Here is a 12762-nt window from a genome sequence, read left to right on the forward strand (position 1 = left end):
CCTCACATACCATCAGGACATTCTCCAGGGGGAAATTAGTACTTTCCACTTTGCTAGACGAGTGTACTTTCTTCTTTGGGTGAACACATTGTTTGTTACATGGGCAATTTCCTTATGTAAATCGTAGAGCAATGGGCTACCAATTATAAGTAAAACATTCACTTTTATAAAGTCACATTTACTGAGATTTTTGTCAGAGGCGAGCACTACGGACAGAACTTTGAAATGTATAATGTTTTTATTTATTTTGCAGTTACAATAAGAAATAGCTAAATTGTTCACTTTATTTGATACATTTGGCCATGTTTTATTAATGTACCAGGCAAAAACCTAAACGTTTTAACTGTAAGGTCGTGGCTTTGTATGGAAAACAGGGCACTAATCATATCCTGCATGTTTGGGCTTCATTTAATGCACACCTTCCAACAGCCACAATTGTGTTTTGGTATCATTACTCTGTTGGTTTAATGACAGATGTTTAAAGAACCAATTGCAATAGTTGGAGGAATATAGATTTTTAAAATTTTAAACAGAAAAATAATTTTCAGTCACAACTATGTGCTAAACATAGACAAGTTCACAGATATAAAGGGCTGGAAAACTACAAACGAACACAGTAAAGGGTCGTCCAATCTAAGTAAACATCATTGGTTATTAGAGTTACTCAGTGGCACTGCTGTGGGATGGCTGTGAATGATTTTTTTGTCAAATGGTTAAAATTTTATATGTGAAGAAACTCATAAAGTCATTGCTAGTTATGGTTATAGGTATACTTTAATGCTCTAGGTCTTTGTTTGATTAATAAGCTGGAGTGGAAGATTGCTGCCACTCCTCCTCCTTGACCTGTGCTTTGAGGACAGACAATATAACTCAGGGGTAACCAGGTTTCTGTAAAGCAGAATAAATCAATACGGTGATCAATTATTATATAATTTTCTAAAAGGAGAGAGAGACCTGTTTAATAGCCCCCATTTAATTGATTTGCACTTAGGTACAGTTGTGGGTGTTAAATTATTCTTTGTTAATTTTTAAAATAATTTTTTATTTGGTTATTTTTTGGTTTGTCTTTCGATTGTATGGAAACATACACAGTGCCTTTGGGGTTAGGGTTTTGGGGGATGATAGGAGGAGAAAAGCTGCAGAGAGGTCTGTAAGACTTTGCTTCCTGGTCCCAACTCTGGATAGTCACATTTTGTTCTTTAATAAGTTTGGCCAGATTTCTTGAAATAAGAGTCAAAGTCAGCCAGGGCAAAAGTTGACATAGTTTCTCGAGGAAGGAAACGCTGCATTTTGGATATCCTGGTGTTCTAGACTTCAGGTAGTAACTGACTGCAAAGGATTTTCAGGTTTGGGATATTTTACTGTACTAATGTAAGGTAAACGTGGGGGGTTTGAAAGGTGCCTTTATATAAAGTCCTGTTATTTATATTATCATTGCCATTATCGGGTCTCAATCATTCATATAGGGCTGTACGATCTGGAAAGCTTTTTATTCTCCTTAATAAATGAAATCATTTAAAAACTGTTTGTTTATTTGTGTTTTCTTTGTTTGATATTAATATGTGTTTGATGATCTGAAACTTTGAAACAAGTGTAAAAATATGCAAAGAATCAGAGAATCAGGAAGGACGATCACTAACTGCTAATCATTTTCATTTAAGTTTTAAAAGCAATCTTCATATTTAAAATTATTTTAGATTGTCCAAATGTTTTTGGCCTTATAAAAATGAGGAATTATTTTTGAATTAAAACTGACGAGTGTGATGAAGAGAAACAAAATCTGAAAATATAACTGTGTTGTTGTCCAAACACTTTTGAACTTAACTGTAAATAGTAACAATAAAACAGTCGTTCTTGTCAGTATATGTTTTTATATTTGTGAGGCAGTAATTTCGATTTATCAGTAACTACCTTTATATTAACCTATATCATGGTGATACACGGTGCAGTAATAAATGGTATTTTGGAATGTGGATTATGATGGCTTGTAGTGTGAGTTTTGTTTATTTGTGAGCTCTCGTTCAATACTTTCGCCTTACATCATGTCTTATAAATGTTTTATAAATCTTCTATTTATTGTTCACACTGTTTAAATTCTACTTTGTACTTTGGTGCAGATGAATATATACTCATCACTATCTGTAAGCAAGCTACCTCAAAGCAGGACCAGAATATTTAGAAAAACAAAAGTGACATTTTCAAGCCACACATAATTCAGCACTTCTAAGGTAACATTTGTAGCAGAATGATTAAAAATGCTAAATTTAAATATTAGGAAGAACCTTCTCTTTGTTCACTGATAAAGTTTTTTTTTTAGGGGGGGGGGGGGGGGGTGTATAGGTGTGCATGAGTGTTTTAAAGCAACAATAAAATATTTATGAAGCAACTTTTTTCACACTGAACCAAACAAAATGTTGCCAATAAAAATTAGGACCATATGCGATTTTAGTTCACTTCTTTGATTTCCTGATCAGCCGTTTGCAGTAAAATCAACATTTTCTTGAGATGGCTCTCTCTTCTTTTTCTTCTCAGCCACTGATAATGTCTAAAATGACTCGTAATTGCTAAAAGGTCTGATAATTCTTATTCCTAACAATTCTTTTAACCAATCAGTTTCTGTGGAGCATCTTTTTTCTTATTCTGAAAACAGATAAAAGGCACTAGGTGTTTAATGCACCTAGTGCCTTAAACACTAGGTTAACTCCTTCCTGATTTATACCTCTCTTTGTAAAATAGTAGGTGTTTGTAGACTATGCTGCCCAACATTACTAAAAAAGTCGAAAAAAATGGTCTGACTTAAACACATCCTTCTGTGTTTGATAAGAGGAGGAAGTGTAAAGACCAGTGAGGTGGCAAAACAAACAGCTCATCAGCAGAGGTCAGCTTATCAGATTTTGTTACACGACTGTGTATCACCCACTGGCTGAGTACTGAGCCAGGGAAATGAGGCTCAGCGATCAAGCAACCCGCTCCATTGATTAACAGCGTTTTCTCATTTCTGGCCAAGGAGCTGGCTTCCCCCAACATGTGTCATTTGTTTGAGAAGAAACGAGGCCCAGTGCCATGTGTTTGTGTGCTTATGCTACATTCGCTCCAAGGAGAGGATACACTTCCAGCTGAGCCACTCTACATTTAAAACTAGCAGCCAAATGCTTCTCATATGGAGAGTGCCCCCCCCCCCAAAAAAAAAAAAAAAACCCCTCAGAGAATGTCAGTGTTTGTCTGCTGGGCCAGATCCCCTGTTGTACTCTAAAGTAAACCATTTTGTACCCCCATGCCATCCTTTAAGTATTAAAGCCCCCCAGCACACACACACACACACGCTGTCACTACTGTCACCCATCTCCTTCCCATCATCCTCTCTCATCACACACATGCACAAAAAGTGCACTTATTTTGGCTCCCAGTGGGTGTGTAGGCTATTCAAATGTCCTGACTCAGAGATTTAAAATGTCATTTAAAACCCATTCACTGCTGTTAAGGCTTATTTTATTTTTCCAGTATTAGCCTACAAGGTCAGTTTGCACCAACAGCTGATGAGCGATCAATAGGAGATTTGAATTTAAAGAGCTGTGGCCCTGGGGGCGGTCAGTCGCCGGTGCGTGGAGCTACTACGGTGGGTGGGTGGACTGGGGGGAGGGGGAGTTCTAAGCGCAGGGGCTCAACAGAGACCTATATCCTTCCACACACCCTTTACCTCCACCTCCCCAAGCTTGGTTAACTCTCAAGACCATGATTAATTCATGGTGGATTACAGTCTGGAGGCAGGGAGGAAAACTGGGATTGCATACAGTCCTAACTGCACAGGCTGGGGTTAGGGAGATAAAGGTTTCCCCAGATTCACACCACAATCCCACCGCCTGACTCGCTTCCGTACAAGTATGAAAATTTTTCCATTTTTCCTGCAAAAACATCACGCGTCGGTGTTTGGGCTTCTTGATTATTACTGCAGCTATGTTCGCCGAAATAAGTTGGGAGATGTCCTTCCCAGCCGCCAGACTGCACTGAAAGAACAGAAACCTACAGGGAATAATAATACTGGAGCCCGCTAAGAAAAGCATAACAAACACGAGAGCCACGGCCACAGCAATTTCATCATTGTCCTTCACAGTAGCACAGCTAACTGCTCGTGATTAGCTGACGACCTCGAGTAACTGAATGGAAGAATGTGAGGCTGGAGCCAAAGCAGCTGGAAGGAGAAACTGCATCAGCATGAGGAGTGTATTCACTCCCCCTTGTGTTCGCTGCAGCAAACTGGTCCACTGAATTCCTCCGTTGCTGGGAGAAAAAGTAAAATCAGCAAAAAAGTTTTTTTGTTGTTGTTCTGTTTGAGTTTAGGGTGTGTTGCAACACTGCAACAGGGACGAGAAGAAAACCCGGTGATGACAGGTAAGGATCATCATCACAAACCTACACTGCATGTTTCCATCACTCTTCTCATTTAGACTTCTGCTTTTGTTTCTTTCTGTCTTTTCATCATTTTCCACCAAATGCCATTTTAAATGTGCTCATCATTTTCGAGTCCAGTTATTCAGATTTAACCAATCAGCATCAGTGTCTGCAATTAAGGACAATTATTCCACAGTTCAAGAAACTGGACAAAAGCTGTAATGTACCTTCAATACTTTGTGAAACACAATGCACTGTAATGTCTGGTATACTTTAAGATAGCTGCTCCCAAAAAAAATGACGTATATTTTCTAGTTTATTACAAACACATTTGTCAACATGTGGTATTTATACAGTGAATGGTCTAATATGCACTGGAGGTCACATAAGCTTAGGTTTATTGGAACAATAAAAGACATACCATGAGGGCTTGATATTCAAAGAGATGTAGCAGCTGCTTGCTGCATATTTGATCATCAGTTTTTAATAGTTTGGATTTTTCTTCTTTAAAGACACAAAAATAAAACCTAAGTATATTAACAGTTTTATGAATGTATCGTCAGCAGACTAAAAAAATTAAGAATTCGATTACTCCTTTTAACACTTACATTTTGTCTCAACACGTTCTGCGATGATGGTGCAAAGCACTTTAACAATATTTGTGCTATTTTTTTTATTTGTCAAATGTCTACTTTACTCGTGTTTTTATTTTTTTAACCTTTTTTGTAAACAACATCTCGTACAAACTAGCACAGTGAACCACAACCCCAGCAAATGTGTTTTTATCTCCGTACAATATAAATGAAATCAATACAAAAGTTTGGTTGGTTGCTTGGAACATTTTTATATGGATTGAGAGGTTCTAAAACGTGGTTTTCGAGACTTCTGGACTCCTGAATTGAATATATTACGTAAACAGTTGACTGTTCTAAGTCCCATTTAGAACCCCAGTAGAAGATTTTTAGAAGGTAGACTTCATCTCACCATTTCAAGTTCACTTCCATTTTTAATAAAGGGCTTGCAATCCATAGGGAGTCTTTTACTGGTTTGCCTTTTGAAGGCAGCCTTCTTCAGATTTGGTTGAAATTCTGAAACCGAAACAAACAAATAGTCCAGGCAGAGGAGAAAACTGTCATTTCTTCTGGCCTCCAGAAACATATTGTGAAAAAGGTTAAGTGTCAATATGGCAGAGCCTTGAGAGGCAAGAGGTCTGAGGAGCTTCTGAATAAATACAAGGGACGCGTCTAGTTCCTCGCACATAGTCTGAATGCCGCTCAGCCTTCCTACTGTGCCAGGTCAGCACACAACCAACCCTTAGCCCCTTTATTCTCTCTCTGTAAAGCTATTGAAGTCTTTGACAGTAGCTAAGGATGTTTTCATGTTTAGGACATATTACAGGAGATTTTGAAAAGGTTTTTTTTCTTCCTTTTTTTTAAGTGTTAGGGGGACTGGGGGATTGGTCGCTCTGCCGTGCCACTGACCGGAATCAGGAGGGGTAACAAGATGTCTCAGTCCAGTTTTTGGATGCAGGCTGGGTAGGGGTAAGAGTTGAAAGAAGCAATCAAAACACCCGAACGTAATGCTGCAGTGTTTTGGGGCATCATTTTTATGCTAAATATGCTCTCCTGTCAAAAAGAACAACAAATGGGAAAATAAATAAATAAATAAATATGAAATCACCAAAAAAAAAGGAGAAAAAATAGTTTATGGTACTGCCCTAACCCAGTCATTATCCGTGTCCCTGTTCTGGACTCAGTCCCCCAACACTTCCAGATCTCACGACCCTTCATTACTGAATCTCTGGCCAGCAAAGTCCGCTCCCTCGCAAAGCTACCACACAGTGCCCTCGTTCATTTCTGAGGGCGGGTGAGACAGATGGTTATTGTATCCGCTCCCGTTCAGTGACAGTGAGGTAAAAGGAGGACTAGGGCCGAACACTTCTGACGAGATGCTGTGCAGGGGCCCTGGGATGCCGGGCTCTGGGCTGGGAGAATCCCCTGGGTGGTGGGACATGATATCGGAGAAACGTTGCACCTCAGTGGAGGGATGGTGGCCCGGGAGCGGGTGGTCCATACCTCCAAGGGGGTTGCCTGTGGGGCCTGAGGATGGCACAAAGGGGAGATCAACTGGGGTCTGGGCCTGTGATGATGGTGGCCCCTGAGGGAAAAAGTCATAGTTCCCTGCTGGACCATAGTATTCACTTTGATAATCTGCAGATGCAAGAGAAGTAGAAAAAAAATATCACCATTAGCTCAGACTGAGAACAATGGGTTTGCAGAAGTAATTCCAGGGATGTTGAGGAATTCATTGAATATATATACATAGCTTGATTTGCATTAGAGAAAAAGAGACCTTCGCTGTGCTACATTAGTCACAGAGCACGTTACACTTAAATCAAAACTGCAATTGGGTGGGGAGAACAACGTGGCCACAAAATTAATTAAAATGGGGGCCATTTCATCAGCGATTCTACCTACTGAGACCAATTTTTTCAGCTCAGCAGAATATTATTAGACTTTTTGCTTCAGCAGGAAGGACAAAGGCCCAGACACAAATGGAATTCTCTGAAAATTAACAGATATTTCAAAGCATTTGATGAAATATTGCCGCGTTGGTATGAAATCACTCAGGTGTAAACTAACTTCACTTGAAGTGAATTCCATACTAAGCCATTTCTTAAAGCCTGTGGGTGAGATGACCCAGACTAAAACATGTATAGCCTCTTTTGTTTGTTTTTGAATACATCCAAAATAACAGTAAGTAGGAAAACTACATCATTTTCACTGCTTGTTCATACATTTTAGTTTTTAACATTATGCACTCATTTGACATTTAATATTGTGTGAAAACAACGAAGACGGTTAAATGTGGATAGACCTAGTGTGCTCGCTACTCACTGGTCGTCTTTAAAAAGTGGCATAGACCTAAATAATTCCCCGGGAATAGGATAATGGCATATAAGACAAAACATTAAGAAGAAATGACCGGCTAATAGGAAATAACAGATGATGCATTGAATTGTTTTTAACAATTCAATGTTTGGCGAACACATTATCAGTCAGAACCAGGTTGAAATTTAACGTGTCAAAAAAGAAAGAAAATATTAAGCAACCATACCTCCATAGTAGGAGAAGGGTCCGTTGGGGATGAGCTCCCCAGGCTCCAACCGGTCACCCAGCGCCCTCATTCGCCTCGGGCTCCGGAAAAACGCGTGCCTCCGGGCGCCCAGTGCGCTCAGCTGCTTCATCCGCCTCTCTTTGGAACGTCGGTTCTGGAACCAGACCTGAACAAACGCAACCACACACACGCGTACGTGTGTATCACATCATGTGGCCCAGAAAATATGCAATAGACTGCTGACGCCATTTCGATTGCACGTCAATATTCTATGGCGAAAGACGAGAGGAGAGGCAGAAATGGAGATTATGGAAGGGGGTGGCCGGGGAGGGGTTAGAGCTGCTATTCTATGAATAAATATCTAAACAAACAATGGTTTGCTTGTTTTTTCTGAACATGCAAACAAACGTCGGCATTTAAATGTATCCTCATTGAAAGGAAAGTGTAATTAGGTATCATGTTTACCTTGGCACCTACTCCGCTGTCTTCTTATTAGAGTCAATAACCGCGCTGTATGCGGCAAGCGTGTTGAGCCAGTGCGTTAAATTCGCAAGGCTCTGCGGCGAAGAGGACTGCGCCCAATTATCGTTTAAGGAGCGACAGTCCCATCTAACCTCCCTAATGATCTTTTAACCCTCCATTTACTCCGACTGAAGGCTGCAGCAGCAGGGGTTTAAAATCTCCAATTAATACTTAATAGGCGGGTTGTTACCAATATATTACCGGACTCTTGGAGGTTATCATTTCCTAATCTATAGGCCGGCTTCCTTTAATTATGCTCTCCCCTTTCCTCGCTCAAGCGCACACACATTAAATAGCACTATCTCCCCGCTTCCACGTTTTCGGTATTACTCTACGTTAAAGCATTTTGCCTTTTTTTAAACAAACAAGCAAACAAACAAAAATGTATTCCCATAGTTAAAAAAATGACACTACTACTTTGACTACTTTGCAATAAATTTAGGGCTACGTTTGTGTGATTTTGGCGCGTAAATATAATTTATTTGAGACATTTTATTATTAGGTATTTCCAATTCTTGTGTCACACAATAGACTTTGAAAATAAACCATGATTTATAATAATATCAGTTGGGATTATCAATAATAATAATAATAATAATAATAATAATAATAATAATAATAATAATAATAATAACATACAGTTGGTTGTATGTGTCGTTTGTTGTTTAACTTGGCCTTCTGTAACGCACGCTTGTTGTGAGGATACAATCTGAAGACCCTTGAAACAGATTTGTGCCTTTCCACTTGGCTGAAAATGCTCACAGCGTGGCTAAATGTGGTCGCAAAACGTGATGGCAGCGCTGTGCCAGGACTCCTAGCGCTCCCAGCGCTCCCAGCACCTCGGCGCCAGTTGGCGACTTTGCCCCGTCGTGTGCGCCAAGAATCAAAAATACCCATATAAATTACCCATTTCCAAATCAACCTCGTCCATCGGCCAATCTTTGGCTTAATGAATTCGATGTGACCGCGCAGTTTGAAGGGAAGAGGCCTCGTTTAAAGAGGGGTGAAGGATATGAGAGGGGAGGCTTGGGGAGGTGGAGCCTCCCTGATGGGATGAGGGCCTGCTCGGTCATTGCTGTCTGGCAGCTTGGCTGGGACATTTTTCCATAAAATATAAGCTGTTACATCACACCTTTTAATGGGTGCGTAACACCCTATAAAACGGAAAAAGGCGCGAGCCCACCTCCTCAACCCCTGGGTGTCCCCTGAATCTATTTCCATAATATTTGAAAGCATCACATTGCACGATTTAGATGATTTACTACAGAATCGTGTTTAAATCACCGGGGACCACGAAAGTTATGATACTACATCAAGGATTGCATTAGGAGGCCGCATGGACCACACATTTAGAAACACGCATTTGATAAAATAATGATAATAAAAATAATGGTCTATATAGACTTATAGACTGAGTTTAGGCTGAAGCAGAGCTCCTGCTTGGGTGCAGCTGTTTCTTTACCTGGATGACCCTCATGTTGAGGCCCGTCTCCTGGGCCAGCTGCTCCCTGATGTGTCTGGTGGGTTTTGGAGTGGCGGCAAACGCTGCTTTCAGTGTCTCCAGCTGCTTGGCCTTGATGGTGGTCCGTGGGCCACGCCGCTTCCCTCCCAGGTTCTGGTCGTCGTTCTCGTTGTTAACGGTCTCCTTGTCGGACAGCGCGGCTATCTCTGTGTCCTTTAGGACCACGTCATCCTGTAGCTGGTCTTGAGAGTCTGGTGATAAACTCGGGTCGCTGCATGCCGTTACTGCAGAAACGACATCTAAATATTAGAATAATATTCACACAGCAGTGTTATCGTAGCAGTGAAGCGCCAGAGTCTCTAAAAGTGCATTTAACTCGGTGGATTATCACCACTGACAAAGTGCAAACACACGCTAACACTGCTAACTAGAAGTTATATTTCGGAATTATCGTTTTGTAGTGATGTTGTTTTGTGCTGAATTCGGGCCTTACTTGTGACATACAGCCATTTGTTTTACAAAATGAAAATTTATCAACAGCAGAATTTATGAATGCGGAGGAGGCTTAAATATCAAGTAAAAAATGCACAGTCTTAATTAGAAAGAAAGAAGGACAGAAAAAGAAAGCCAAATCTGACATTATGAAAATAAAACAGATTGAGCACAGCTACATATCAGGCCAAAAGAACCATCATCTGAACTGAAAAGAAAATATTTCGCGCTTTTAAACCATCGTGCGCTGTGTCATGGAAATGAGGAAGCCACTGTGAGGTTGAAAACGTTAAGTCCATCTTTAAAAATAAATAAATAAACAAATAAATATCTATCTATCTATCTATCTATCTATCTATCTATCTATCTATCTATCTATCTATCTATCTATCTATCTATCTATCTATCTATCTATCATTATTATTATCATTATTATTATTTAACTCGCCCTGCGTACACACACTCACAGAACACACGTGCAGGACTCTGCATACCTGAGAGGAGGTTGGTGTCTTTTACACTGGTGTTGTTTAGGTAATCGTCTTTGCAAACGAATTTGTTCTCGTCTATGATGTAGAGCTCCTCGCCGGTGGAGAGCTGCTTGTTGCACATCATGCAGGTGAAGCAGTTAAGGTGAAACACTTTGCTCCGGGCCCTCCGGACCAGGTCGTTAGGAGAGATGCCCTGCGAGCAACCGCCACACTTGGTGCCGAACCGCCTGCGGGGGATGGAGGTGGTTACTCCTGCTATTAAGGGTGTTCTGCATTTTTAATTTATTGTTTATTAATGTATTTGCTTTAAAGAGACAATGATCTAAACATTTAGCAAGGAAAAACACCAAAGTGATGGGGCCGACTTATATAACGGACACAAAAATAAACATTCAAAATAAACATCCGGAAGTTATAATTGTGTCTTAAGGATACAAATCATCTATTTCTGTCTTGCTCTCTCTCATATATATCTTTGTATGATATACATATTTTATTATTAATCCATCCTATTAAATATCAGCGTAATTTAAGGAATGAAATCGAGTCATAAATATTGTTAAATGTGACATTTTAATTCCATCATTATTTTAACGGATCAAAAATAATGAAGATTCATACAGAGATAGTTTTTTTATTTTAGGAGATTTCTATATCACATGCTATAATAATAATAATAATAATAATAATAATAATAATAATAATAATAATAATAATAATAATTTGTGCTATAATTGTACTTTTAATTATTTTTGTAAAAGAAAATGCTGACCAGTAGCTTTGCCTCTTTAAAAAAAAAACATAAAGCCAGCAAACAAACAAACGCGAACTCCTCTCTGCATTAACCTTTGCACAAAAATTTCATCTGTTACATTTTTACCTCTATTTTACATGTTTTTTGTGTGTCTTTGCAAACACGTATTTTAAGCGTCGAGCTTCAGTAAATAAACCAATTTGAGGTGTCTTTAAAAACTAGGTTGGATTTTGGCTCATAAATTATCACCCTGCCATCTACTTCACTGTTAAACAATGTTTGCTGAGTTGCGTGCGGTGCTTGTTGACTGCACGTCTGTGATTGCATCGTCTGCGGACCTGATCTTTTCAACTAGTTTACTATTCAAATCCACTTATCACGTCCTCCTCAGCCAGACTGAGCAAACACACCGGGCAGCGGTTTCTCTAGCGCCGGTTTGATGCTCTAAGCTCCCACGACTGCCAACAAGCTGTAAAAAAACCCAACAAAAAAACCCCTTCAAGTGTGATTTCCTCGATTTCCTAACAAACCCTCCCCCTGCTGAGAGTGAGCGCACACGCGTTTAATGTTGCTGCTCCTCTTTTGTTGCTGTTTTTGCATAAGAATCCAAGTTAACAAGCTTTCAATTACTTACTACTAATCAAAAGACGGGACGGGTCGTTTTATTCGTTTATTTAGAGAATTCAAAAGGACATTCTCTTTGTTACCTAACCAGATGTTCTGTCATTTTTGTTTGTGTTATCTTTTAGGTTTTCTTCACTTATAATTGAGCAGATTTGAACTGTAACAGCAGTCTGAGCCACGAAGAAATACTTTCCTTTTTTTGGTGGTCACCTACAATTAATAGAATATATTTTCAAATGGTAAATAACGTGGAAGATACAGATGTTTCCACTAAATTTGCGGTAGACTGAGGTCGTTTGCAGTTTAATCTAATGTTTGTAGGGTTTCTTATATAGTTTTCTCGTCTCACTGTGTGCCATAACTACCTTTGGTCCTTCTTTTGAAAATATATAAATATCTTTATATAATTTCCTTCATGGTTTGTCCCTGCTTACCTGCTGTGTATTATTCGTATGCAAAAGAAAAGTAAAAGAGCGAAGGAGTACAAAAACATTACTTTTCAAAGGGTTTCTGCCATCTTCATCGAGCTTACCTAAAGAAATCGTTTTTGCAGTATAGTCTCCCTTCTCGAGAAAAACATTTCTCTGTCAAATTGCATTTGCACTCGCAGCATTGCACGCACTTGACGTGCCAGGCTCTGTCCAGCACGTTGAGCAGAAAGCGGTCCAGGATAGGCCTCTCGCAGCCGGCGCAATGGACCATGGCTTTGGCTGGGCAACAACCCCCCACAAACGAAGCAAACACACAAACCAAATCAACAGCACAGGCCGAGCATTGACCGAGTATCTGCTCTCTCCCTCCCCGATTCGCCTGGAGCTCCTGGGTCAAACGTGCGCAAGAGAAGCCAGTCGATCAGGTGTCACCACAGATTTCTCCCTGCATGCGTAAAAAGACTCAACGTCCCAAAAAGC

General features: G+C 39.9%; 1 protein-coding gene across 1 annotated transcript; it reads right to left on the reverse strand.

The window, feature by feature from the left end:
- Positions 1 to 6219: 6219 nt before the first annotated feature.
- lhx1a (LIM homeobox 1a) lies at positions 6220 to 12553 on the reverse strand. Its single transcript, XM_085370800.1, has 5 exons — positions 12384 to 12553; positions 10477 to 10700; positions 9491 to 9774; positions 7507 to 7672; positions 6220 to 6599 (listed from the first exon to the last, which is right to left on the reverse strand). Exons 1-5 carry the CDS (start codon positions 12551 to 12553, stop codon positions 6220 to 6222), a joined length of 1224 nt encoding a protein of 407 aa, XP_085226926.1.
- Positions 12554 to 12762: the final 209 nt, after the last annotated feature.

Source organism: Diplotaxodon limnothrissa, linkage group LG14 (genome assembly GCF_057381915.1).
Source record: "Diplotaxodon limnothrissa isolate DT_005_m linkage group LG14, D_limnothrissa_male_GT1.1, whole genome shotgun sequence".
Taxonomy (NCBI): Eukaryota; Metazoa; Chordata; class Actinopteri; order Cichliformes; family Cichlidae; genus Diplotaxodon; species Diplotaxodon limnothrissa.